The 26856-nt window shown below is 29.6% G+C and overlaps 8 protein-coding genes across 14 annotated transcripts; 3 read left to right on the top strand and 5 right to left on the bottom strand.

The window, feature by feature from the left end:
- Positions 1-294: 294 nt before the first annotated feature.
- Positions 295-6688, bottom strand: LOC140674969 (lariat debranching enzyme). Its single transcript, XM_072908925.1, has 7 exons — positions 6325-6688; positions 5911-6202; positions 5688-5788; positions 4694-5550; positions 1724-1837; positions 1236-1448; positions 295-969 (listed from the first exon to the last, which is right to left on the bottom strand). The coding sequence occupies exons 1-7, from the start codon at positions 6519-6521 to the stop codon at positions 782-784; spliced, it is 1962 nt and encodes a 653-aa protein (XP_072765026.1). The 5' UTR covers positions 6522-6688; the 3' UTR covers positions 295-781.
- Positions 6689-7051: 363 nt separating this feature from the next.
- Positions 7052-8281, bottom strand: Baf (barrier to autointegration factor). The gene is made up of 3 exons (XM_072908954.1): positions 8051-8281; positions 7819-7950; positions 7052-7597 (listed from the first exon to the last, which is right to left on the bottom strand). Exons 2-3 carry the CDS (start codon positions 7942-7944, stop codon positions 7451-7453), a joined length of 273 nt encoding a protein of 90 aa, XP_072765055.1. The 5' UTR covers positions 7945-7950; positions 8051-8281; the 3' UTR covers positions 7052-7450.
- Positions 8282-8629: 348 nt separating this feature from the next.
- On the bottom strand, positions 8630-10347 carry Sicily (NADH dehydrogenase (ubiquinone) complex I, assembly factor 6 homolog sicily). Its single transcript, XM_072908951.1, has 4 exons — positions 10001-10347; positions 9486-9708; positions 8998-9393; positions 8630-8837 (listed from the first exon to the last, which is right to left on the bottom strand). The coding sequence occupies exons 1-4, from the start codon at positions 10114-10116 to the stop codon at positions 8658-8660; spliced, it is 915 nt and encodes a 304-aa protein (XP_072765052.1). The 5' UTR covers positions 10117-10347; the 3' UTR covers positions 8630-8657.
- Positions 10348-10479: 132 nt separating this feature from the next.
- Nd-b17.2 (NADH dehydrogenase (ubiquinone) B17.2 subunit) lies at positions 10480-11534 on the top strand. The gene is made up of 3 exons (XM_072908952.1): positions 10480-10639; positions 10913-10995; positions 11154-11534. Exons 1-3 carry the CDS (start codon positions 10545-10547, stop codon positions 11393-11395), a joined length of 420 nt encoding a protein of 139 aa, XP_072765053.1. The 5' UTR covers positions 10480-10544; the 3' UTR covers positions 11396-11534.
- A 132-nt stretch (positions 11535-11666) lies between these two features.
- LOC140674984 (FAST kinase domain-containing protein 4) lies at positions 11667-15225 on the bottom strand. Of its 3 annotated transcripts, none has more exons than XM_072908945.1 (10): positions 15088-15225; positions 14110-14254; positions 13601-13996; positions 13344-13493; positions 13023-13268; positions 12778-12919; positions 12605-12688; positions 12329-12490; positions 12158-12236; positions 11667-11925 (listed from the first exon to the last, which is right to left on the bottom strand). In XM_072908945.1, exons 2-10 carry the CDS (start codon positions 14248-14250, stop codon positions 11727-11729), a joined length of 1599 nt encoding a protein of 532 aa, XP_072765046.1. In that variant the 5' UTR covers positions 14251-14254; positions 15088-15225; the 3' UTR covers positions 11667-11726. The 3 variants fall into 3 exon arrangements, with proteins under 3 accessions (XP_072765046.1, XP_072765045.1, XP_072765044.1); XM_072908944.1 differs by lacking the exon at positions 15088-15225 and adding an exon at positions 14408-14539; XM_072908943.1 differs by lacking the exon at positions 15088-15225 and adding an exon at positions 14376-14521.
- On the top strand, positions 14679-16594 carry Pdxk (pyridoxal kinase). Of its 5 annotated transcripts, none has more exons than XM_072908947.1 (7): positions 14679-14706; positions 15048-15257; positions 15419-15511; positions 15591-15855; positions 15976-16118; positions 16212-16391; positions 16458-16594. In XM_072908947.1, exons 1-7 carry the CDS (start codon positions 14694-14696, stop codon positions 16565-16567), a joined length of 1014 nt encoding a protein of 337 aa, XP_072765048.1. In that variant the 5' UTR covers positions 14679-14693; the 3' UTR covers positions 16568-16594. The 5 variants fall into 5 exon arrangements, with proteins under 5 accessions (XP_072765048.1, XP_072765049.1, XP_072765047.1 ...); XM_072908948.1 differs by having other exon boundaries at positions 15576-15855; positions 16263-16391; XM_072908946.1 differs by having other exon boundaries at positions 15576-15855.
- On the bottom strand, positions 16400-21738 carry Rpiii128 (RNA polymerase III subunit RpIII128). The gene is made up of 9 exons (XM_072908942.1): positions 21574-21738; positions 21106-21260; positions 20849-21025; positions 19271-20748; positions 18580-19172; positions 18253-18502; positions 18000-18164; positions 17780-17910; positions 16400-17419 (listed from the first exon to the last, which is right to left on the bottom strand). The coding sequence occupies exons 1-9, from the start codon at positions 21595-21597 to the stop codon at positions 17036-17038; spliced, it is 3357 nt and encodes a 1118-aa protein (XP_072765043.1). The 5' UTR covers positions 21598-21738; the 3' UTR covers positions 16400-17035.
- A 934-nt stretch (positions 21739-22672) lies between these two features.
- On the top strand, positions 22673-26566 carry LOC140675464 (isovaleryl-CoA dehydrogenase, mitochondrial). The gene is made up of 8 exons (XM_072910008.1): positions 22673-23062; positions 23882-23971; positions 24103-24324; positions 24733-25060; positions 25164-25257; positions 25666-25756; positions 25845-26013; positions 26158-26566. Exons 1-8 carry the CDS (start codon positions 22919-22921, stop codon positions 26289-26291), a joined length of 1272 nt encoding a protein of 423 aa, XP_072766109.1. The 5' UTR covers positions 22673-22918; the 3' UTR covers positions 26292-26566.
- The last annotated feature ends 290 nt before the right edge of the window (positions 26567-26856 follow it).

The following is a 26856-nucleotide window of genomic DNA, read 5'->3' as shown; positions in this document are numbered from 1 at the left end:
TTTAGTTCCCTTAAACTTCGTAATATATACATTCACTATACTAGTATATATGTTTGTATAATATAGATAAGAAATATTCTAAGTTTTGAATCTAATTGTAATCTATGCATTAAACATAATAACTTTCATTTATTTCGAGTTTTGTAAATATTTGAAGTTTATAACAAAAAATAAAACTGTATATGTTATACAAAATTTAATTATAATTAATTATAATTAAAATTAAGAAATATATATATATATATATATATATATATATATATATATATATACATGTATATATTTCAAATATATCTTTACTTTAGGTTTCCTTTAAATTTCCTTTTATCTAAAATCTCATTATTATTACTAATTACTAGAAAACGTTCTAGACATATAGAATTTTAACATATGTACACCGCTTATAAAGTTTTCATGCATTCACTCTACATTTAGACAGATAAATATGATGCATAATGATAATATTTGATAGATTTTAACTGTATAATTTTATGGAAGATTTACTCGATGATATAAAGAATCCTTTCCCTAAAGGCAATTGATCTTTCATCTGTATTTTGATCTACCTAACATATGAATTGTATGACTTAAAAATTGTAGCAAAATTTCATATAACCCTTTTAAAATATAATATTATACATGTATAACGTTGTTCCTTACAAGATAAATTCTATATATCATTAATGTAGATAATATTATAAGTATAAGTAGTATATACAAATAATATAAGTGTAAATGTCAACAGAATATAATTAACAAATACTTGTACTACGGAACAATGCTAAAAATGTGGCAGACAAACTTTGCCAGCAAAAAGTTCAGAGATTACTGTGATCCATAGTGCTAGGACAAATAAAATATATGCGATTCCAACTTGATGAGAATTAGGCAATTGATATGGTTGTCCACCAATTTCATCAATGTGGAACCCCATGGGAAATATAACTGCTGCATGACAGAATAGCACCACTGGAATTTAATTATGTCAATTATTATATATACAATAAGTAGTAATTTTAATTGCACTATGTTTTTATTGTTTAAAATTTAAATAAAATATATATAACATTATAAATTAATGTAATTATAACTTATTATAAAGTATAACTTATTATTTCATAATAAGTTATACTTTATTTTATGTGGTACTTAATTTATATGTAGCATTTATAAATGTATGCATTATTTATGCATATTTTATTATACTAAATATTATGTACTTCTTTGATACGTACTTGCGCCAAATCCTACCCATCGTGCATAAGGGATGACACTACGATCCCAGTGTGAAATGACCAGTAATATTATGGTTGCTGTTATCAAAATACAACCTACAAATATGCAGACCAGTGCCATCAACCATTCTGATTGTAAATCTGACTTGTAACAAACTTGTGGTCTATTGTACAAGGTCATGCATGACCACATGAGACCCAGTCTTGTATCACCTATTAAAAAAAAGGAATAAAAATCAACTTTAATTGTGAATAATATGTATAATTTTTCATATGTAACATTTTGATTGTTCACAGAAATTGAAATATCTTGTGATCTGGAACTATTATGTGTTCTATCATTATTATAAAACAGAAAGAATCAAAGCTGTATTTCAAACTAAAAACAATCATCATGAAAACAATAATGCTAAACATCTCTCATGATAAATAGAGAAAAATGTTTGTTTGTTGAAAAAATAAAAACAAAATCAAATGTCTATAATTACCGCCAACATCAGTGATGATCCAATCCGGCATGGCAATGCTAATTATGGCAGAGATATCTGCCAACAAGAATAATATCCCCGAAATGATAGTCAACTTATCCATTTTTGACGTTTAAGATAGTTGACAGTTAGGCAGAATTGACACTTTATTTGAAGCACGTTTACCTGCCACCATATTTATAAGAGTTGTGACATTTTAATATCAATTATTTCGTGCGACATATGTTCTCCAATGATTGAGGAAATATTATCTGTGTACGAAGATACACAAGTGTCATTATTCACTGACTGTCAGATGTTTTATGTTTAATTAAAAACAATCAAAAGTAAACAAATCGGCATCTATGCACGAATATCCAATACCAGAGAGAAGCCTGACAGGCGCCATGAAGCCGTTTTTGAGGGAACTCATTTTCACCGCGGTACAGTGGCGCTAACTGGATCGATTTTAGAGCCGGTGGAACTACGTAGCTGAATCGACTTTCCAGCGGTTCACGTCTGTGCTAGATCCACAAATTATGGTTCGTGTCCGTGCTAGATCCATAACTGTGGATCTCAAAAGTACGAAACATTAAGAATTAATTTGAAAAATCTGTCTCACGTATAAACATCTTATTTTTATAATAATTTGGTTCTATATAGTCTTTGAATATTTATTACAATGTCATTTTATTATAATGACGTCTGTATATTATTTTATTTTATTTTGTTGTATTTTTTTCGTTGTGGAGATTCTATCTATCTGCTCTTCAAATTTTTGACGCGTCATCGATAAATCAATTTTACTTCGATATATTGTAATAATGTACTCTGCCTTACTAAAGCATTTAGAATTATATTTTATTATTTTCTGTACTATTTTATTTTAAAATTTAATATTTTTCATTGTGAAGACTATCTATCTCTTCTCCAAATTTTTGACGCATCATCGATAAATCAATTTTACTTCGATATATTGCAATAATGTACTCTGCCTTACTAAAACACGTAAAATTATATTTTATTATTTTCTGCACTATTGCTTTTAATAAATAGTGAATTAATTTTTCCTATTCCTCTTTTTTCTTCCTTTAACCCTCCATTGTCTACACACTTATTTGAGGTGTGGCAGTGGAGGGTTAGGAGGAAGAAAGAGAGCAATAAGAAGAATAAATAAAATAATGTTAATTTGTTTTATTCTAGTTTTGTTCTATATAGTCTTTGAATATTTATTACAATGTCATTTTACTATAATGATATCTGTAAATTATTTTATCTTATTTTCTAAATTTATTCTGTGTTTATTTTCGTTAATCGCATAAACCTATAATTAGGCAGATTTTACATTTGAAATACATTTTGTGTTATACTTATTTAAGACACGTTGTTGAATTTCGCAATTAGAAACTTTATTAATTACTGTTAATTAATGCCGATTATGCAATTGACATATTCGATTAGTAATACGTGTCTTTAAATATTCTCGAAAGTTCAATTTTTATTAATAAAATATTTTACATAAATATCGGCAATGTAGGTACTTCACGAGCAGTAATGTATCTTAAAACGCTCGAAAATTCGCTTCTGAATGATTAGAAAAACATATTTCGCAAAGAAGGTATCGCTAAAATTCGTGGGAAGAGCGATACCTTATTTGCACTGTAAATGCATTTATTTGCGTTTACTAATATGCACGAGTATGTCAATTGCATATTACGGTGCGCTCGACTTCCAGGTAATCGAACGCGAGACACACCTGTCAGCGCTAAAATAAGAATACGTATGCACACTCTGGGCGCGTTCGGGGTTCGGGGAGACACTATTAGCACTAACAGCGTCGTTCTATCTTTATTCAATTTTTAATGAGTAACAAAAATAGAATGACACTGTTAGCGCTAACAGTATCTCTCCAAACGCGCCCTATGCCTGCGAAGCATAGAATGAATGGCTCGCGGCTCTCGGCGCTCCCCCTCTCTTACTACGCAACGCGTGACGTCAAAAAGGAGAGTGCTCTCTCCTTTTCACTCTCTCTCCCTTTCTCTCTCTCTCTCGCGCGCACATGCTAAAAGGAATAAATATGCATTATACTGTATGATAAAATTTGACACGTTAAAATATGTACATCAAGTACATATCTTTATCAAGGCAATTCGCTCGAGTCTTGAATAAGAATAAGCGATACTCGACCGATTAATCAACTTTATCTTTCAAATGCGTTTCTAAATGCAATTATATTTTTGTTTTTCTTTTATTACTTCTTTTATATTTACTATATGTATATACAATATATATATAAATTTTCTATATAAATTTATTTACTAAAATTTTACTAAATATCTATAAAGTAAGAACACAAAATCTACAATTTAAAATATATAAAAATTATATATTTAGAAGCATTGTATGAAATTATTTAAAAAATTGATCAGACATAATCATTAAATAAAAGAAAAATTGATCAGATATAATAATAAATATTTGTCCATCGTAAATTATATACAACATAAAAGTTTTAAAATACAATTATATATGACGAGAAATCTAATGTAGGAAATGTACACATCAGTATTTGTAACCTAATGACTCACACTACTGTAATGAATATTGATAAAATAATAAAAATTATGAATGACAGATTTACAAAATTTTTTTAAGTATGATATAATCTTTCTTTTTCCCTATTTCTCTCTCTCTTTTATAAAAAAATCTTTATATTATATACATAATTAAAGATATAATATAGAAAAGAATTCCATCATACATTTGTGGAAACAATATCAAATATTAATGCGAATATCTAATAAAAAAAAGCACTATCACAGTTAAAGTGTGTTAGAGTATACAGAATAATTCCGCCGTTTAAATTTCTTGCAGTTTGGTTCGCTTTGTACACAACGTCCATTACCTGTAACAAAATATCATTTAGCAACATCATCTCGAAATTATTCTCCTTCAATGTTTTCTTGAACGTTTAATCAACAATTTACTTACTATCCTTCATCAAAGCGGAATCTACAGATACAGTCGAAATATTAACATTATCATCATCCAAAGTGCTTTTACTCGTGTCCACTGTGTAATCTGAATTATGATATTCATCATTTTTATTATTCTTTGAGAACAAATTCGTTGATGAGCTATCGACGGAATATTTATTCGTCGACTTTTCTTGAAAGGTAGAGCTAAGTACACTCTCCTCCTCAAACGAGATTTCCATGGATTCCGATATGTATTCGCCGGATGTTTCCAACGATATTTCGCTCGATTTGTTATTATCGTTTGGAGTAGTGCTCGCCATGATCTGCAGTAAGGCAGAGGGGTCGTCGATGCCCAGCATCTGGCAGAATTGAGTGGTCTGATCGTTTATCAGCAATCGTGGCTGCTCGATTCGAACATGTGTGTCATGCGGATCATATGGCTTGACAGTTCGAGTAAAATTGTGAGGAATTTGTAAATTAGAGTTAAATTTCTCGTACACAGTTTGTTTCTCTTTCGTAGTGGGCGTGTACACCCACCTGCCGACACCATATTGTCCGGGCATGTAGTGAATACTGCTCTTGACGCTCAATAAATGATTTGTTAAATATAGTATCGTTAACCATTCGAGATCGTAATCCAATTGTATCAGACCATCTTCCTGTGATCGTACTTCCAATACTTGAAGAAATTTCCGTTTTGGTAGACACTTGTCCAGCGCTAGGAATTTTGTTACTCGTGCTCCTCCCTTCTCGGGAACAAGCGCCGCAAATTTACAATGTAAATGCGCGGAGAACCAGTAAGATGGATAAAGACATTCCAACAATTCCATACCTGGAGGACTACCAAGTGTGTTGTTTTCTATATCATCTCTAAAACATAAAATCCAATATAATGATTAAATATTAAATCTCTAGATATAATATATTAAAATTTATCTATTATTTCAACATAATAAAATCTTGAGTCAGCATTTAAATAAAATTTTGATAAAATAGAAGTTTCTTACTTAAAAAATGGTTTTTGTTTTAATAATGTATCTTCATCTCCATATTTTGTGACTCCTGCTGGCCAATCATGTGATAGAAAAATGTCAATTTTACCAGAAAGCTGAAAATAACATAGAACAAAATTATATATATATATCCTGTTGAAGATATTTCTTATTTTATCTAAAATTATAACTATTTATAATTCTATTAATATTTCTCTGTATTATAATCAATATTTACCTGTTTTAATCTAAAGACTTCCAAATTCCTAATATGATATATGCTGCGTATGGTGCTATCAGTATATGGAGGCTTTTCATAACGTCCTTGCATCCAATGTTGGCTCTTATAGATACCTGAGAGGCCTGCAATTCTAACTCCAGCCACTTGTATTACACCTGCATATCCAAGATAATAAATGTTAGGTGCAACCCATCCTCCATATGGCAGTTCCTGAAGATGATTTGATGCTTCATGATTGCCTCCAATAAAAATGGTTAATACTGGAGCTTTTTTCTCACCCGAATAATATCTATAAAATTAAATGTATAAATTATATTAAATATAAATTGTAAAATATATTGAACATTTATATAAATTATAAGTTATATCGAACATTTTCAATGAATCTTTTGATGAAATAATAATACCCACTTGTAAAATGTACATATATCTTTATATTTGTCCGATACTGCCATACATTCTAAATCACTTAAATTTCTGGTAGCTTGAAAATCGCCACAGCAAATAAGCAGATCTATCTTCCTCCCATCTATTTTTTCAATCTCCTGAATAGTCTCATAAATAATATCCAATTCGCCATGAGCACAACCTTCAACAGCGATCCTCATTATTGAAACTAAATTAAATTAAATTAAATTCTAAAGTCAAAATCTATAACTTAGCAGTTATTATCATATATGTTCTTTCTAAACATATATACAGATATCTGACATCGGATCTATAATTCTTGTAAACAGTTTTGTGCATTGAAATAAACTTGTTATAAAAATACAATACAGCATAGACTGAAAAATAGACTGAGATAGGCAACTATTGGCGTTTGTGAAGCATTCTTGGGTTTGTTCGAAAATTTACTTACAGAATAACGATTGACCAATCAGAATAAAAAGCAAAGATTTCTTTATTCTGATTGGTTAAATCCAACATCATTCTATCCTTACCTACATAGTTTAACGGAAAAAAATAATTACTACTGTCTAAATCATCATAGGAAGCATCAATAAACTCTTGTATAAATCAAATTCATATATAAATAATAACAATATAATGCAATATATATTTATATCATTGCTTGGTGAAACAAACTACAATATTAAAATACTCTCCATATATAGAATACACATAGCAATGATTTAAAGAATAAAGTTTGTTTTTATTTTTTTCAATGTTTACATATTATTATAATTAGGCTTATCAATATTCTTATATCTACGACTGCACTTTTTTTTTTGTTTTTGTACTGATTAAAGTCCCACAATTTTTCTTAAAGTTTAAAATAGATATAATTTACAGCTTTGACAAAAATGTATAATTTTTCTAATAACAAAATATTCAGTTTTACAGTTTCATAACGTTAACAAAATGTAAATTTTACATTTTATTAATGTTGTACAACTGCATAATTAAATATTCTGCTCTTAAGAAATTATACATACATAATTAAATGTAACTCTTATTTAGTTAATATTATAAAAATTGTACTTAATATCTTGTTCTTAAAAAAACACATATTCCGGTCAAATTTGTCACAATTACTTTACAAAAATTCTTCACACCAATCAGTAAGGCACTGATAACAATCTGTCGACTGTTTTGCATTTGCCGAGCATGCATCCTTCATCCATTCTTGAAATAATTCCTTGTTCTTCTTTAGCACTAAGTATTGTCCTAGTACTACATATGCCTGTACAGAGAATTCAATTATTAATTCATATTTAATAAAAAAAAACTTGTAAAACTTAGTAAATCTTGTTAAAATTATGTTTCAATCTATATATATAAATAAATCAAAATAATTTTATAATTTTTAAATAGATTGTTATATTTATAAATTTGAACAAGTATCCTCGCAATATAAAATATTATTAATTAGCTACTTATAAAAATAAAGAACAGAAATATTACTTTATCAAAACCTGCAGCTTCTAATCTTTTCCCTAAGACTTCTCCAACACCAGCAAGCTCGGTCACAGGTTTCTCTCCCATTGGCTCTGCCACAAAGTTCCTGTGCTTCTGTGATGTAGTAGACATTTTGGGCTATAAAAAAAGGAAGATTTCAGTTTCTGTTCTATTATGTATCTATTATTTTGCATATAAACAAACTAAACAAAAATTCCATAACAAAAGTAATGGTTACCCGTGGCAGTTAACTAGATTCTATTGCAATCTTCTGTTATGCTACAAGTCGCAGTGCAAATGTGAACCAATAAAATTATTAAATTCTGTTGAATTCAAAATCGCTTAGATACACAATGTTACTTTTCTACTCAATTTAATCGGCCAGCAATGATTCATAAATTCAGAATTTGATTGAATCAAAAAAATGTATTGAATGCTTTATCAAACGCGGAGTGTATATATCAAGTAGAGTGGCAACAACATTAACATTGTTGTCACAATAACTTTATTCCGATTTATAAGAAATAATCTGCACGAAAAAAATTACCTCTACAAAATTAAAGTCTACACTATTTTTGTAAATATAAATTGCGAATCAGATATAACAATTTATACAATTTTTGATTAATTTAAAAAAAAGTGTTTGGACAAAAAGTTAGCCAATCTGGATGCAGAATTCAACGTGTGAGATGAATAACCTAAAATCACCTGTACTATATATTTACCTTTTTTCTTCTCATTTAGAGCGCCTAATTTAAAATATTTTAAAACAACTACTTTGGATATAGTAATAAGGGTAATAAATTAATGAAACACATTTTAAACTTCATCTCAATTTTTATATACTAAGACCATATTTTTCTCCAAAGTAATTGTAAAGGAAGAAAACCCTTTCTTCTTTGTAATGATGGGTGAAAAACATCAAAATCTACTTTTCGCAGTTCCTCTAAATAATTTTCCACGCAAACTGCCGGCAGAAATATCGTGTTGAGATCTTTTCCCATTGTCTTTTTAAGTGACGTTGCCTAAAACAATGAAAATTTCATACACGTCAAAAAATTCCGACTCTCCTTTCACACGAAAAAAGAAAAATATGGTTAAAGGTACAACAGAGATTATACTTAATTAAATGCTACGCAATTATTATTTTATTAAAATCATTACTTATCGAATAACGATAGGTACCACTTTTAAATGTTGTTTAGCACAGGACGCGACTTCAAATACAGCATCTTTCAGTCCAGTGCTCAGCTGTCTCTGGAAGACTGATTCTGAGGAGACACTATTTTTCAGTAAAATGTCTTGTGGCAGTATCATAACTCGTTTTTGAGCATTATACGGTACGGACCGTATCGACGTAACTAAACCATGCGCTTTGCCTAAATGACTGGCCGCATGATCAGCGTTGACGTTTGCCGTGCCATGCGCCTCCAGTAGCAGGAAATATATCGACGACACGGTATAATCGCAATATTTTTCAAGAGATTCCAAGTCCACGAATATCGAATTACTTAATTTATTTATGCGAGCGTCGATCAAGCGCTTGAAATAACGTTTAGAAAGCTTGTGTCGCTGAAGGATCTGCAAGAGATGCGAAAGGTCTCTCTAATTTCCAGCTTTGATCGCCAATATAATCTCGGAGAACGTATTCGAATGTTATTTTATTCATCTACCCTGTGTAATTCTAGCGATACAGGGCTCCTGGGTGGTTGATCGTTATAAATATTGTTTAGAGCTTCTGTCCAAAACTGCAATCTCATAGCTCCTATCTTACTGTCGCTCACTTGATCCTCCACTTGAGCCACTTCGACATTAAATGCACGTATAGCAAATGCTGCTGATTTGATACTATGCGGAAGTAATAATGTACACAGAAAGTTCTCGTAATCATTTTTCCTAAAAGATAATAAACACGACTATAAAGTTATTCTGAACATTTCAAGTTTAATTACTTTGATATATATTCTGCAAGAAATTGTTTTATTTTTGAGAGACAAAGTAGAAAGAGCTATAAATATATATTTAAACTATATAATGTATTATATATAATCTTGAAGAACTCTACTAACGTTATTCTCTAATTAGACTATTATTACTTAAATATATCTGTACATGTATGTGTGTGTGTGTGACAAATATGATTGTATATTTTTTTTATGTACAATACAGTTTAGTATAAAACAAATACCTAACTAATTGCAAACAATATTCGGATGGCGTTTGTTTTTCTTTTGTAATAGCCGTGTTTATACGTCGTAATTGCAATCGTACATTTTGTTCAATAATCGACGACAATTTATTCATAGTCTTACAGTTAAAGAATTTTTATTAACTCTGATAATTTCAACGATCACTCGAGGTTATATTGGCGGCATCGAATAATAAAATTTTTTATTGCAACGAATGATGTAATACGTGTTGTAATTCGTGATACATGAATAATTTTTCAGACGAGATGCACGATAAAAATAACCTAAACACGGCCACTGTGCATTCAAGATAACTGCAAGAGATCATGCTCTTTAAACCACGGATCGCCTGTAATATAGATAAATATCTCGTAGAAAGAAATAAATGCAAAAATAATAAGTTCCTAGATTTTGATTATGAATCAAAATGGCTGACGCATGTGGGTGAATAGGTATTGGAATAGCTTAAATATTGGCGACCCTGTTGAATTGACATTTTACCGACTTCATGCGTTTCAAGTGCAAAAATATATATGTATAAACATGGCAAAGTTATTAGGATTAGATAAAGTTGCCACGTTTTTTCGCATTATACGCGAAAACGGTGGAATTATCGGTTCCGCAAAAACATTATTCAGGTTATTATTACGTAATTATATTATATTATTTTAGCAATATATACAATAGACATTTCACAATATTGTCTGTTGACAACTTTCGATTACATAGAAGTATTGTGTAATCTATTCTGCATTTGACTCTGATTATAATTTACTCAAGTTTGAATGCTGTATATCATAATTTTTATTTGCAAAAAAAATATTTTTTACTATATGAAGAAATGAACAATATATTAATTTAATTCCTAGCAATTAAGTGCAATTATTTCAAATGGATTTGTATGTCATTAGGACGGATGATCTGAAGACTGGCACTTTAATCGGAGAAGATAAATATGGAAATCGATATTTTGAGAATAACATGTATTTTGTAGGTGAGTCTATTGTAAATATATGCTGGTTTAACATGGCGCAACGATGAATTTATTTATACAGAATGATATATAATATTAAGTCGTTTTATGAAAATTCTTGTATATAAAGATGAAATATCATAATTTTATATATTTCATTTATTTGATATTCTCTATAGGTCGTAACAGATGGGTGATATATGCTGACAAGGTTGGATTAAATTATGATGGTTCGCAAGTCCCACCAGAATGGTTTGGTTGGTTACATTATAAAACAGATTTACCACCAAATAAAGATCCATCTCGACCAAAATACAAATGGATGTTAGATCATCAACCAAATCTGAGTGGCACCAATGAAGCTTATATGCCTTATAGTACCACAAGACCAAAAATTGAACCTTGGAAGCCACCACAGTGATAAATTTTATGGAAACAATTAAAAATGAAAAGTAAAGGTAGTTTATTTGTAATAATAATGAAATAAAATATTTAATGTGTAAATAAAGCATAATTAGCAACATGAAGGAATTATAAATATTAAAAAGATATTTACAAGATTTTTTTTGAGTTTGCATATTTCTTTCACTATAGCATTATGATATTTAAGATAAAACATATTACAATAAGCAATAACATTTAATATCAATTTTTAATTTTAGAAAACATGAAATGATGAAAGTGATAATATGTACATTTTTCATACTTATTAAATTTTATTGGACTAGGACCAATACTGCTCTATATAGATTTCATTGTCTGTACATTATACATTGTTTCAAGTAATTAACCCGTTTGTCGATTTTGTCCTGTATACTGAAATTTTCATAGGGAATTGATATAAGCTTATATCCTCTAGCTTTTAATAATTGAGTGTATAAATACGTTGATCCTAAGAGATCATTCTGTCCTCGACAATAATCGTGGTAATTGTGCACCATTATTGCTATCCTAAAATAGTTATATTCGTTATTGGTGAATTCACAATTGTGTCAATATCTTATAATTATCTGCAATATCTGCAATTATTAACAATTTACTTCTGTACTTTTTTGGAAAAAAATTATACTTTAAAGCTATTACTAAACTATTAAATATAATTTTCATTGTTGTATTATTATGTATATTTGAAAACAAAATTAATAATTAATTCTTTTTAGCAATTGTGACATACATAACATACCTTGTTACATTCTTAGATTGTTCATCCCAATCTTCCACTTTTATAAGCTTATGTTCATTATTTACACGATATTCTGAATCTGAAAAAATAAAAGTACAAATTTTTTGTTAGTTAACAAGATTAATAAGGATTCACTACGAATTTTGTTTATTATTATGTCAAAAGATTTACCTAGTAAAAAACCCATGTTTGTATTAAGATTTGTTTTGAAATAAGATGACGATGGAAATAGTTCTGTTAATGTCTCTGATAATGCATCTATATACATTTGCTTTTCTTTTGATCTAACTAAAGGTGTATTAAAAACTTCTGAATCTTTATCTAAAAGGGGTCCTGTAATTTGGAATAATAATATATAATATATTAATTTATAATATTAATATATTAAAATAATATATTAAAATATATGTTAAAAGTATATCACTCTATACATTTCTGAATATTTACCTTTGTAATCCTTTAGCACAAATTGTGCAACAGCATTAATATTTAATAATTTTAATTTCTTTGAAATATTTAGCTTGGTAGAGTCTGTACACAAAAGCCCAAATAGTAACATAAATATTATTAGTATATTTAAATGATAAGAAATCTATTATGATTCAAAAATAGATACAAACTGTTTAATCTTTTCATAAATGTAGGGTCCAGCACAAATTCCACATGTCGTGGTTGTACTGCATCTAAAATCGCTAAAGACCAAACAATATCCAACCATTCGATCGAAGATGTATGAAATAGATCTGATTGTTCTGCGAAATTCTAATTATAAAAATAATATAAATGCATATTTATATCAAAGAAAGTAAATATATAGCTTTTCTTATAGCTAAACAATATATATAAATGAAAATTTCTCATATACCTTGATAAACGAGCTTGCACTCTCTGATTTAAATTGCAGAGCTGCAAACGTTTGCAGTATTGACGAATAATTCTGAAATTTATAATTGATTGATTTTTTGAAAAATGTGTTACAGAATGCTTTGAGTACATCCTCATTCTTGTAATGCAGATATCCAAGTGATGTTATTATGGATGTATTTGTAACAGCATTGGTACTTTTTGGTATATGTTCCAATAAGTCAGATGTGATTTTCTCCAATAGGACCTATTATATCATTCATCATGAAAAATTAATATATATTTTTTTATATATTGATATAATAGATAAATGTATATATACCTTATCCGGAAAATTTAATAAAGCCATGCTATATAATAAAGTCGCACTTTGTTTCATAGTTAATCTTATATTGTATTTAACAATATTGTATGCCAGCATCCTTAATAGCGGTGTATGTCTCTTTCTTTGTTCATTCAATGATGCAAACACCTTTATAAAAAGAATACATTAATCCATATATATATATATATATATATATATATATATATATATATGTATGTGTATGTATAGTACTAATGTATAATTATCATATTTACCATAATCATTGCAGGTGTGGATAACTGGGAGTATTGTGAGATATCATTTGATGTTTTTATCTCATTACCAATTTTGACTATCTTTCTGAGATGAATAAATCTTTCATCATCTTCAATGTTGACTATCTGCGATTCTCCACTATTTATCTGATTAGTTATTCTTGATATAAGTTTTATCGCATTATTCATAGACAAATTTGGCAGCATTGCCAGATCTAACAAATCATTTATAGACTTAGCAGCTTGAAATTGTTTGAGAAACACCATGTCATTTTCAGTGAACAATTTCTTTTCTGGCAAATGAAACTTTGTCTGGATTCTTGTGTTTTCAGAGTTCTGCTTTTTTTCTTTCTGCGAAATATCCAGTATTTCTGAGACTTTAGTAGCATTGTCGTCCTAAACATAAATCATTAATAATTTTTTCTACCAAAAAATTGAATTAAATGTTAAAGTACATATAAACATTTGTCACAGGAGATTAAATCTTTGTATATTGTGAGTGTCTTTACCTTTGCAGAGACAATAGATTGTTCGCTGGTTATTGCTGTGCTAGAACTACTGGCTACAAGTGCAGTGAAACGCCAGGACGAACGAGACGTGAGTCTAGCAGTTGCGGTATAGAGCGTTGCACTAAATTGCAGCATTGTCATTATTCTGTAAAATGATTATTTATTTATTTATAATTGTCAATTAGAAAATTTCAGGCAAAAATTTTTCTAATACATTTTTATCATTAATTCACGTGTGAAACAATATTAGCTCATGTTACACGCACATTTTGCATAAACAAGAAAAAAATGGCATTACCTATGTCAATGGCTAAAGTAAAAAATGTTATTGTTAACTATTTCTAGTGCATTAGGTTTTAGGTATGCATATTTATAGGTTAGAGGATCACCATGTACCATGTAGCCGGCCATAGACATAAAAAAGATTAGAGTCGAGTGTCGAGGGAAATGTTGATGCATATCGACATTCGATATAAAAATTATACTTATCTGCATTATCACAATTTTAGCAAAATATCTCAGTTTATTTCATAAATATTATATAAGTGATGCAATTTAATTAATTTAAAGATCAGTGAAATATAATGATAAAATACTGTAAGAATGCATGAGTTAAACACGATATGAATTAATTTAATAATTATGTATTTAAAATAAATTAAAAGAATAATACAATAGATTTTTTAAAAATCGTTAAATTAAAAAAAAATGATATTTTAAATCAGAAAAATTTCTTTGTTATGTTATCTATATAACTTAAGAATATATATGAAATGTCCTTATACTGCAATTTTCTTGAAATTTACATTTCCTCATGAAACAAAATAACACAAAATAAGCTTGCTTTTTCAAGAGAAAAAGGTATAAAAAAATATTTAAAAAAATAATATCATAGATTTATTTCATAGACTTTAGACCTTAGGGCTCGTTTTATACAGATTACTACACTGTGATAACAGTGAGTTATATAAACGTCACCTGTAGGGCTTTGGCTTTCAATAATCGACTAGTGTCGAAGGTGTTTGGAAGAATACGTATATCAGATAATCAAAATTATGTGTTCTGCGAAAACACCACGCATCCTTTCGATCCAGAGTCACGTAGTGTCAGGATACGTTGGCAACAAAAGTGCTACTTTCCCATTGCAGGTAAATATACCGTAAAAAAATTAAAAAGTTACGGTCCCATCTGTTCTTTTTTTAATTGACATACTTTGCATTTTTTTGTAATGCAATAAAAACCGATTTTCAATTGTTCATTTTGATAAAATATAAATAAATTGAGAGATTAATCTTTCATTAGCTATTAGGTTTTGAAGTTGATGCAATTAACTCTGTACAATTATCCAATCATACTGGTTACAAAGTATTTAAAGGCCAGATACTCAATGATAAAGATCTAGGTAAGATCAAAGAGAGAAATATATAATAATGGTCGCTTAGAAAGAATAATAAAGTATTTCTCAGGAATAATTATTTTAGACGACCTAATTGATGGTTTAGTACAAAATAACTTGGATAATTATACACATTTACTGACTGGATACATGGGTTCAGCTTCTTTCTTAAAAAGAGTAGCATTATTGGTCACAACATTGAAATGTAAAAATCCGAACCTTATTTACGTTTGTGACCCTGTTATGGGTGATAATGGAAAGATGTATGTCCCCGAAGCACTGAAGGAAATTTACAAGAAGGAGATAGTTCCATTAGCAGATGTGCTAACTCCAAATCAGTTTGAATTAGAGTACATATATGATATACATATTAATACACTATGTTAATATCTCATTAATTTTTATTGATGATATATCATTAAGAATTCTTAGAAATTAATATATCTTCTTTATGATCTTTGTTTTCTCAGATTACTGACAGGTGAAAAAATCACCAATATGATTGAATTACAAGATGCAATTAAGAAATTACATCAAATTGGACCAAAAACTGTAGCAGTATCATCAACAGAACTTAATAATAAGTTGACAGCAGTAGTCAGCACTGAAAAAGGTATTATTGTACTATAAGATAATGTTTAACTTGTCAAATAATTATAAAGTTACATTGATAAATGAATATTAATTTCTATGATTTTTTTTATAGATAATGTATTATTGAAAGTAGATATTCCTAAAATACCAGTAACCTTTACAGGTTCTGGAGATCTCTTTGCTGCATTATTTCTTGCTCATTTATATTTGCAAAATAATATGAAAACCACCATGGAGAAAACTATAAATTCTCTATATAGTGTGTTACTTAATACTTATGAATTTTCTAAAGGTAAATTATATTTATACAATGTGACATGTATTTCAGTCTTGTTGTTATACAAACACTTATTTACAGTATATGCAGACACTGAAGCACAACGTGCTAGAAAAATCGAATTACAACTTATACAAAACAAGAAGAATATTGAAAATCCAGAAATGCATCTGCTTGCAGAATCCTTATAATACTTATATACATATATACATTTTATACATATACACAAATTACATCATTAGCGATTGATGTTATGCAATCATTGTGGAGAAAGTTTAAATGGTGTTGGTTACCAAAAAATATATATACTATGAACATAATTGTACATATATATTGTTTATGTAATATAAAATTGTTATAATATTAAGTAACTGAACATTTGTTAAATCACACTTACAATAACATCATGAAAAGGATATTGCATTTATAATAATTTAAAGATTTTTATTGTACTTAAACTTCAAGACCAATATATGTCTTCCAAAGAAAGCATGTATTTACTCCAAAACTATACATAAGGATCATATAACAAACACAAATGTTAAATAAATCTGAAATTTTAAAAACTTATTATCTTTGTATTACGACAAAAGAGAAATTCAAGGATTTTATAGATTGAAAAATGTAGAAGTTATAGAATATGCTCTGATAAAAAACAATCAGTCACAATAATCTTTCAATGTTAAACGAGGTAATATGTTCATGCATTGTAACTCTTGGAACAGTAATTTACAAGCGTAAGGCATCGTGATCGTAGAAATGGAGGAACTAGAACTGCATCTTTGGCACCAACCGTTATATCCCATTAAACCACACTTGTTACAAATGTCAACTTGAAATGCATCGCTCGATAACATGAGTCTTTCTAACAATAACATGCTGGCCCCATAACCGATCAAACAATCGCGTTCCATTTCACCCAGACGTAGACCACCATCTTTGGAACGTCCTTCTGTCGGCTGACGAGTTAGAATTACTCTTGGCCCCTTGGCACGAGTATGTATCTTGTCTTGCACCATATGTTTCAATTTCTGGTAATAAACCTATATATTATGATTAAATTAGTATTTTAGAAAAGTGATTAAATTATTTTCAATTAGTTAACTGGAGTTATTTAATTTATTAATTAGAATTATATAATCCAATATTCTTATTAGAAAGTGAAAAACAATTTGGAAACTTTAATGCAACTATACAAAGGTATTACTATCTTAATTAAAGTACTAAAAAATAGTGAATTGTCATGTGTATAAAATATGTATATTAAATGTTTTCCAATAATGTGTGTATATAAGATTTAAAATTGTAAGTAAGCTATATTATTTCTTACATTTTTGTAATTATTTTTTTTCTATCTAAAACAATTGATTTACAGTGATTACTTTCTAGAAAGAAAAACTTACTGTTCCAGAAAAAAGATATCCTGTTATCGGCTGCCCAGTCATGCCACTATAAAATAAATCTTTACCTAGATAATTATAACCATTATTTGCTAATTCTTCACAGAGATCCTCTACTTTAGCGCCCTCAAATGCTGTAAATAAAGATTAATGAGATTAAATATTATCATATATGGTTCAATGACTCAATAATTATCTTCTTATAAAATGTTATAAAATGTACCTGTTGCGTCTTGAAGTTTTCCACTCAAAATGCCCGCTTTGCCAGCCAATACTTCTATCAGTTTTCCAACTGTCATTCTAGATGGAAAACCATGTGGATTCATAATTACATCAGGACATATACCAGCATCGTTAAATGGCATATCTTCTTGATTCACAATTAAACCTGAATAAATGTTATAATCGGAAATTATAATATCTTTCCCGCAGTGTATATATTTAACAGGAAAATATGTGTAATGGAACAATTTTACCTACAACACCTTTTTGTCCATGGCGACTACTAAATTTATCGCCAATTTCGGGTCTCCGAGTTTGTCTCAATAACAGTTTTATTAAGAAGGCATTTTCTGCATTACTGGATACCATAATCTTCTCTATATATGCTGGGACCGAACCTTTGTACGAAACTTCGGCGGATCGATATTCCGGTTGCGTTTGAAAATCAGATCTCGACGGGCCAATATTTCCACTGCGCGTCGACACCGCTTTATTTACCATTACCTGTAATATAATATAATGTTAATAATAGTAGAAACAAATAAAAAAATTAGTATCATTCAAATACAAGGGATACACACTTTTTTATTTTCTACCATTTCACCAGTCGCTGCAATCCCATCATTTTCAAGAATATCATGTTTCCATATGGGTTTTTTAGTAATGGCGTCTATCGATTGTCCCCAAATTATATCGCTTGCTTGATTGGGATGATTTTTTATTATACATTTTGTATTTCGGTATACCAAACACCTTCCGTATCCTCTGTCGACAGAGGCTTTGTTCAAAATAAGTGCGTCTTCAATATCATACCCGCTAAACGACATTACAGCCACAATAGCATTTTCACCAGCTGGCAATTTATCAAAATTGATTAATTCTATCTGCTGGGTTTTCACTATAGGTCTTTGCGGATGTACTAGATTATACATCACTGTGTCGATGCGATTACGTTGATTGTATCCTATAACTCCCATAGCTTGTTTACCCATAGCGCATTGATAAGTATTTCTTGGACTTTGATTGTGATTTGGATATGGTATTAAACCAGCGCACACTCCCAAAATTGCAAATTCTGCGATTTCTAAATGCGTTGTTTGAGCAATCATTTCGGATTCCTTGCACGCGATTAAACTGTCATTTTCTTCATTTACATCTAAGTACTCGATCAATCCTAAACACAATAAACAATATTAATATAATAATTGAATAACATATACAATAAAATAAAAATAAAGTATATATATTGTATTTATTTTTAATTGTTCATACCAGCACGAACAAAGTCATTGAAGGTCCAAAGATTTATCTCTAGATATTTCATGTGTTTCTGTTCAATAAGCGGTTTTCCATTTTTGACGATAATGAGTGGCCTGCATAATCGACCGCCGTCACAACTGACTTGAACACATTTATGTCGACGTTGCACAGATATTGATACGAAGCAATCTATGTATCCCATCCTGCGTAATGTCCTGAACTGGTGCGTTAATCTTTGTACAAGAGACGCTTTTATGATGCCTGCCATATTACCATTCACGAAAACCACATATATATCTTTTTTGATTAGCTCTCTTCCGACACAAGTATAAATAATCTGCACGCCGAGATTACACATCAATTTTATAAACGGTTCCTCTGGCATTTCTGTGGTAATATGAGCCATCAATGCTAAATTCTTCACCAAGCCGCACGCTTCACCTTCAGGTGTGTCGTTTGGACATAACATTCCCCATTGTGAACCATGCAGCGATCGCGGACCGGAAATTTTCCTAGTCTTTTCAAACTGAGAATGGACTCGTGTCATCATACCAAGTGCTGAAATATAAGATAATCGTGACAATTGTTGTGTAACTCCATGTCTTTCCATCCTAAATCTTTTGATTGTCCAATTGCCTGATGAAATTGCAAAAGCCAGTCCATTTGTAATCATATCCTTTCTTATATATTTTGTTATATCGAATGGTGCTGCTTTTACTTTGGGAATATTCTTATCGGCAATCATCTTGAGCTCCCAATTAAATCTTTTGAATAAATCTTCAAACATTAGAGCGAGAAGGGAACCAGCTAGCTCCAGACGTTTATTACCATAATAATCCTTATTATCAATCAGTTCGTGATCTGACTGTGCATCTATTACTCTTCTAATCATCAAAGCAAGATGCAGTGCTTTTGTTCTGAAATTAAAATCTATGACAGGTACATGAGACAACACATTTGCTGCTAACAAATCTTTCATTTCATCAGTAACATTAGACTTTGCAACATGAAATCTCATCTGTCTACGTTTATTATTGAGGTATTTTAACGCTTGTTTCTCTGAAAAAACACCCAATTCTTGACAATTCTCTATACTTGCTATAAATTTGTCCAAATATTTTTCTTGTTCTCCAATCATTTGTACGATATCTACATCGCTTACTATTCCCATAGCTTTAAAAACGACAGTAATCAGTATATCGTCTTGGAACATATTGTTTCTTATATAATATTTGTCGCCTTTACCCACAACACTTGTTTTAGTCTTTTTTTCATGCGTAAAACTGTTGCATGATGCAATAATTTCCTTGCCATCTTCTTCCACAATAATTCTGTTTCTAACCATTTGTTCCTGTATTAATACAACTTTCTCTTGACCATTTATAATAAAATAACCACCAGGATCGAGTGGACATTCATTTAATTTAGCCAATTCATAAGGAGATTTATTAGTTAATACACAATTTGAACTGCGCAACATTACTGGCATTCTGCAAGAAAGAGAGAGGAATAATGACATGAAAAGAGTTTATGATCATATTATATTTCTTTATACTTTTTATATATTATTGTTATATACATTGTTCTTACCTTCCAATCACCATATTTGTATTTCTTATTCGCTGATTGCTTCTGATATGTTCAATATCAACTAAAATTGGTGCAGAATAATTCAAATCTCTTAAACGGCATTCATGTGGAGAAGTTGTTTTCATTACATTTCCACCATCTTCAATATCAGGTGTACCTACTTTTATATTTATATATCTGGAAAATAAAAAAAAAGAATATTGTTAAATCAATAATTCTACTATTGCATTTTCTATAAAAACATGACAGTTTCTTACTTTATGTAAAAATGTGGATCTTCATCAGATAAAACTTTTGCATTTGCCCTGACAATATTTTTTATTTCTGTATTAATGAAATAATTATAAGAATCTATATGCTGTTTCACCAAACCTTTGCCTTTCAGAAAAGCTCCCACTAACTTCTTTCTGTTCTGTAATATATAAAATAAATGTATAATTCACTAATTAAAATTTGTTTAGAATTTGGCAACATGTAACAATAATTAAAAAAATAGTTATTTCAAGTAAATATATGATACATAATAAATTTATGTTATTAGTGATCTTTCTAAAATTTACGTATACTTTGTCTTTCATAAAAAATCATATATTAAAAAGAAGAAATAAATACAGGAAAAAAAAAATAAAATTTCTATTTTAATAGATTCTCAACTTTTATAGAATGCATTAACATACAAGTTTAACAAAAAATCGCCGATGGAAAATACTACACTCTGTACTTACTTTTATTTCATTTGTTTGTTCCATTTTTATCAGTTATAAAAGTTTTATAATGTTAAAAATACTTTACAATAAGTTCACTTTCTTTTTCAACACAATACCCACAATATACCAAGTACATGGTCACACAACGGTTTCTTCCTCGTGTGAAACATAGGCTGCGTTCAGCCGATTCAGCAGAAAAAGGAAATCAGTGAGCGCTTAGTGATTCTTTACCGTGATTGGTTTCTGCACTTGGATCCAACAAAGATCTAAATGCAAGAACCAATCACAATAAAGAATCACTAAGCGCTCACTGATTTGCTTTCTTTGCTGAACGCAGCCAGTGTATTGGGTTAGGCCAATATTACATTTGCACAATAAATTTTTTAAGCTGATTTCTATGAAGTCAAGAAATTTTCTATCCTACAGCCAATCAGGGATGCGTTCCAAAACCTACCTTAGTTACTATAGGTCGTTCCAAACTATCATGAAACGCGCGGGAAAAGAGTGTATATATAGCGCATATTTGAATCGTTTAAAAAAAATAAAGATGTCTATGATGTAGTCTATGATCTAGTCTTTATATCTAAGCGCCTTTTACTTAAGCACAAACCTGTCAAAAAAATCACGTGGTACGTTTGGTACAGGTCAAGTCAGGTTAGGAGAACAATGTTTAAAAAAAATAAAAAGATTGTAATACCTTCCCTGCTTTTTTATTGCACGAGGTAACACATATAATTATAAGTCGATATTATAATCTCATAAAACCATTGCAATTCAACATTTAAAATAATATTCCGATAATTTTCAGTTTTACATGCAATTTATTTTTTTAAATACTTCTTGTTCCAACATTAATTAATTATAATATATTTCAGATAAGAACATCGATGATATTTCTTTTCTGGCATTAACAAATAAAAGATAAATTAATTTCAGCCAGGCGGCGATTTTTATATAAATTAAAAAAAAAATTCCATCAATACTGGTATCTATACGATCTCTATCAAAATTTCTAATGGCATATTTATGCAAGCGTTATTGGAAAATTACATAATATATCATATTGCATAATTAAATCATTTCTGATTGTCATATATGTCGTCATCAGTCTTATCATGTTATTGCAGTACAGAATTCTCATAACGTGTATTCGTCCTGATTTATTTGATTTTTGTCCGTTTTATTTAAACTCTGATAACGGTTGAATATATCTTTTATCTTATCTCTACAAGTATAGTGTAATAATTAGCAAATAGATTACAATAATCGAGACATTACCAACGATTGACATACGTGTACGTATACATTGTACAAGTAATTATCGACTTGAAATATTCTTAATCAATCGGTAATAAGACGTAAAATGATCTCGGTAAATTGTTTTGCTATTTTGCGACATACCAAAGGCCTCGCGAATCACGTTAATAAAATCGTGAATGTGAATTATGCGTCAAACTATTGCAAAATCGACGAAAGTATCTTCGGGTTAAACAATGAACAGAGAGAGGTTAGTAACAGAGATCTTTTTATATGCTTTCATTACATGCTATTTCATCACGCGATGCGATCGCTTCGGATAAATTTATATATTTGTATAAAATACATGTATATACAAAAGAACACGGGAAAAATGTCACATGTTATTCTCTTTATAATTTATCGATATTTATTATTGCCTATCGCATATTGATAGATATATTTTTGACATACGCGTATACATTGTAAAAGTAATTGTCGATTTGAAATATTTCTTAATCAAATAATAATAAGAGGTCAAAAATAATCTCGGCAAGTTGTTTTGTTATTTTGCGACATGTTGACTCGCGAATAACATTGTTATATTATCAATCGAAAACTTTTCATTTTGACGCGCATTCCGCTTGACGCTATTTTTCTTTCAAAGCATTTAGAGACCAATTAAGGATGCATTCCGTTTGATACTATTTTTGCTACTAAGAAGTGTTTGATGAATCAATCAGAGTGAAGAATTTGGTGCTTCGAAACGGAAAATAACGTCAAGCGGAACGCATTTACAGTTGTCAGTAAACGCGTTCTTTTCATCGGGAATACTTGTGATGTGGTATCTTTTTTTTATTTAAGAAAGGCGACAAAACTTGTTTTAATATTTTTGTATGTAAATTATATTTACATATAGTATATAATATCTATTTAAAAACTTTGTTATTAATTTAATGACTTTATGAGTAATAATGAATAAAAGTATTAATAAGTATTATATAAAGTAGCCATTTTTAATATCATTTTTTTCTCATGATAATTAAAAATTTCCCTATTGTTAATTTAATAATCGTCATTCTTTTTCCAGCTTCGCTCACTTGCTTTCAATTTCGCGCAGAAAGAATTGGCGCCTAAAGCTGCCGAAATTGACAAGAAAAATAATTTTGATGAATTAAGGGTAAGAAAAAAATAAACTCTTGTATAAGTAATTTAAAAAATTAAAATAAATTACAAATTGTAACGCGCGCAAATTAAATTTTATTTAAAGTCGAATCCTTCTACTATTTTAATGTAAAAATATGAATGTAGACATTTTGGAGAGAATTGGGAAAATTGGGCTTCTTGGGCATCACTGTGAAACCGGAATATGGCGGTACAGGCGGCACGTATCTGGATCACGTAATTATCCTCGAAGAATTGAGTAGAGCTTCGGGTGCTATTGCACTCAGTTATGGTGCGCATTCGAATCTCTGCGTTAATCAAATCCATAGAAATGGCACTGAGGAACAGAAGCACAAATATTTGCCTAAGGTAAAACTTCTTCCAATATAACGTGTATATGCATCTGATGTATAATATCCTAAAAAAATAATTTGTTTCTATGTAAAAATTTTACGTAAAAAATATTTGCCGATATACAAATATTCTGATAATATAAATAAATTTCGCAAAATATGTATAATTATATTATATATATATATATATATATATATAGAATAATTTTTTATAAAAATTATCACAAATGGAAGTTCTAATAAAAAAAGTGTGTGTTAATATTTCTAATTATATATAGAATCAAACTCGTGTCAAATTCGCTTATTCACAATAATATAATCAGTAATACAAATATATCATTGATATATTTATATTATTTGTGATATTATTTATAATTTTAATATATTTATTTTATATTATTAATTATTGTGTGAAATTCTTCAGCTGTGCATCGGTGAACACATTGGCGCGCTGGCGATGTCGGAACCGGGGTCCGGATCCGATGTGATCTCTATGAAACTACGAGCTGAAAAGAAGAACGATTATTACATACTGAACGGCAATAAATTTTGGATCACCAATGGTTCGGACGCGGACATCTTAGTTGTCTACGCGAGAACCGATCCGAACGCAGACAAGCCGCAACACGGTATCACCGCCTTCATCGTCGAGAGTGCTACAGAAGGCTTTAGCACGGCGCAAAAGTTGGACAAACTAGGAATGCGCGGTTCTAACACATGTGAATTGATTTTCGAAGATTGTAAAATTCCAGGTGAATAGAGTAGTCCGAATGAGAGACGCGAGAGATGAATATAGATATTTTAGTGTTACATGATATAGTATTATATTGTTATCGATTATTGTAAAAATTACAGCCGCCAACGTTCTGGGAGAAGTTAATAAGGGCGTTTATGTGCTTCTCAGCGGATTGGATTTAGAGCGATTAGTATTGGCCGCTGGACCTGTAGGGTAAGTTAAAAATGATGAAAGATGTAATACAAAATTTGGCTTGAAAATCTATTGTACTTCTCGCTTTTTTAATGAGTACTTGTGCTTGGTACATTAAAATATGTAATTTGAAATGGTTATTTGATGCATTTTTTATAATCGATAAAATAAGAATTATATTTTCTACATATTTGATATACAAATTGTATACATATATAATATATAATATATGTACATACATACTAATATATACGTATATATATTTCACAAAAGCGTATGACAGATCTTGGGAATTTTATCATTTTCTAATAACAAGTTTTTATTTATTTTCGTATTTGGGGCTATAGTTTGCAATTAGATAAATGTTACGCTTTTATTTCGATCACGAAGCGTTTATTAAAAGATATGCAATAAGAATACAACTTCTAGACTTTTACAAGCTTCTTGCGACATCGCTTTTGAATACGCTCATTCAAGAAAGCAATTCAATCAATATCTTGCGCAATTTCAATTGATACAGGTAAGATCACATGCTCTACCTTAACTGAGAAAATTATTACAATCTTAATTAATATTATAATATGTGTGACGCCATAATCACGTTTCAGGCAAAGATTGCGGACATGTATATGACTTTAACCGCGAGCAGGAATTACTTGTACTCTGTCGCGAGATCTTGCGACGCTGGTCATACGAATCGTAAAGATTGCGCCGCAGTGTTGTTATTTTGTACCGAGAATACTGTGAAAGCAACAATGAACGCCATGCAGATACTTGGTAAATCATTTATCAAACACAAAAAAGTAAAAGCTATTAAACTAGATTTTATATTAAATAAAAATAGAAATTTTTTAATGTTTAACAAAGTTTAGTTAAATCGATATATTTACCTATTTTTCTATTTCTTTATTCGTTTAACAGGCGGTAATGGATATATCAATGACTATGTGACGGGGAGATTATTACGAGACGCCAAGCTTTATGATGTCGGCGCAGGTACCAATGAAATACGACGACTGGTCATCAGCCGTGCAATTGCTCAGGAATACTTATAGTATAAAAAATCTGCATTCCGCCTCGCTCTCTGGATTCTATAATGCATATATATTCATTTATGCATATATATGAAATTCTATCAATGATGATGTCATATTTGCATTTATGAAGCTAAAAATCGATATGATTTCTGTCATATAGATATAGGCCATAGGTAATTGATAGCGAATGCTATCGCATTTCAATAGTGATACCAAATTGTTCATACAATATTCGCATTATAACATTCATATATTATCCGGATAATTCGAACTATTCACAAAATAATCACAATGATCTTGGATATTTTTCTAGAATAGATATATGTTATTATTTTTATACGTTATTATTTGTTATCTACATTATACTTTATGTTTTTATATTTTTTCTATGTTATAATAAAAAGAAATATGTCGATAACTGTCACATATTCACAGGAATTATTCTCTCAGAGATTTTTTTATCTCTTACATCCGCAGCACATAAAATTAGCCGCTGATTCATAAGGAATTGTCGCTAATTGCCAATGTCGCGCATTTCGGCGATATGTCTTAATGATCGTATAAATCAAGATAAAAGTGAGTC

The sequence above is a fragment of the Anoplolepis gracilipes genome, chromosome 17 (genome assembly GCF_047496725.1).
Source record: "Anoplolepis gracilipes chromosome 17, ASM4749672v1, whole genome shotgun sequence".
NCBI classification, from domain to species: Eukaryota; Metazoa; Arthropoda; class Insecta; order Hymenoptera; family Formicidae; genus Anoplolepis; species Anoplolepis gracilipes.
The sequence above is the reverse complement of the archived record's forward strand: the minus strand, read 5'-3'. Positions and strand labels throughout refer to the sequence as shown.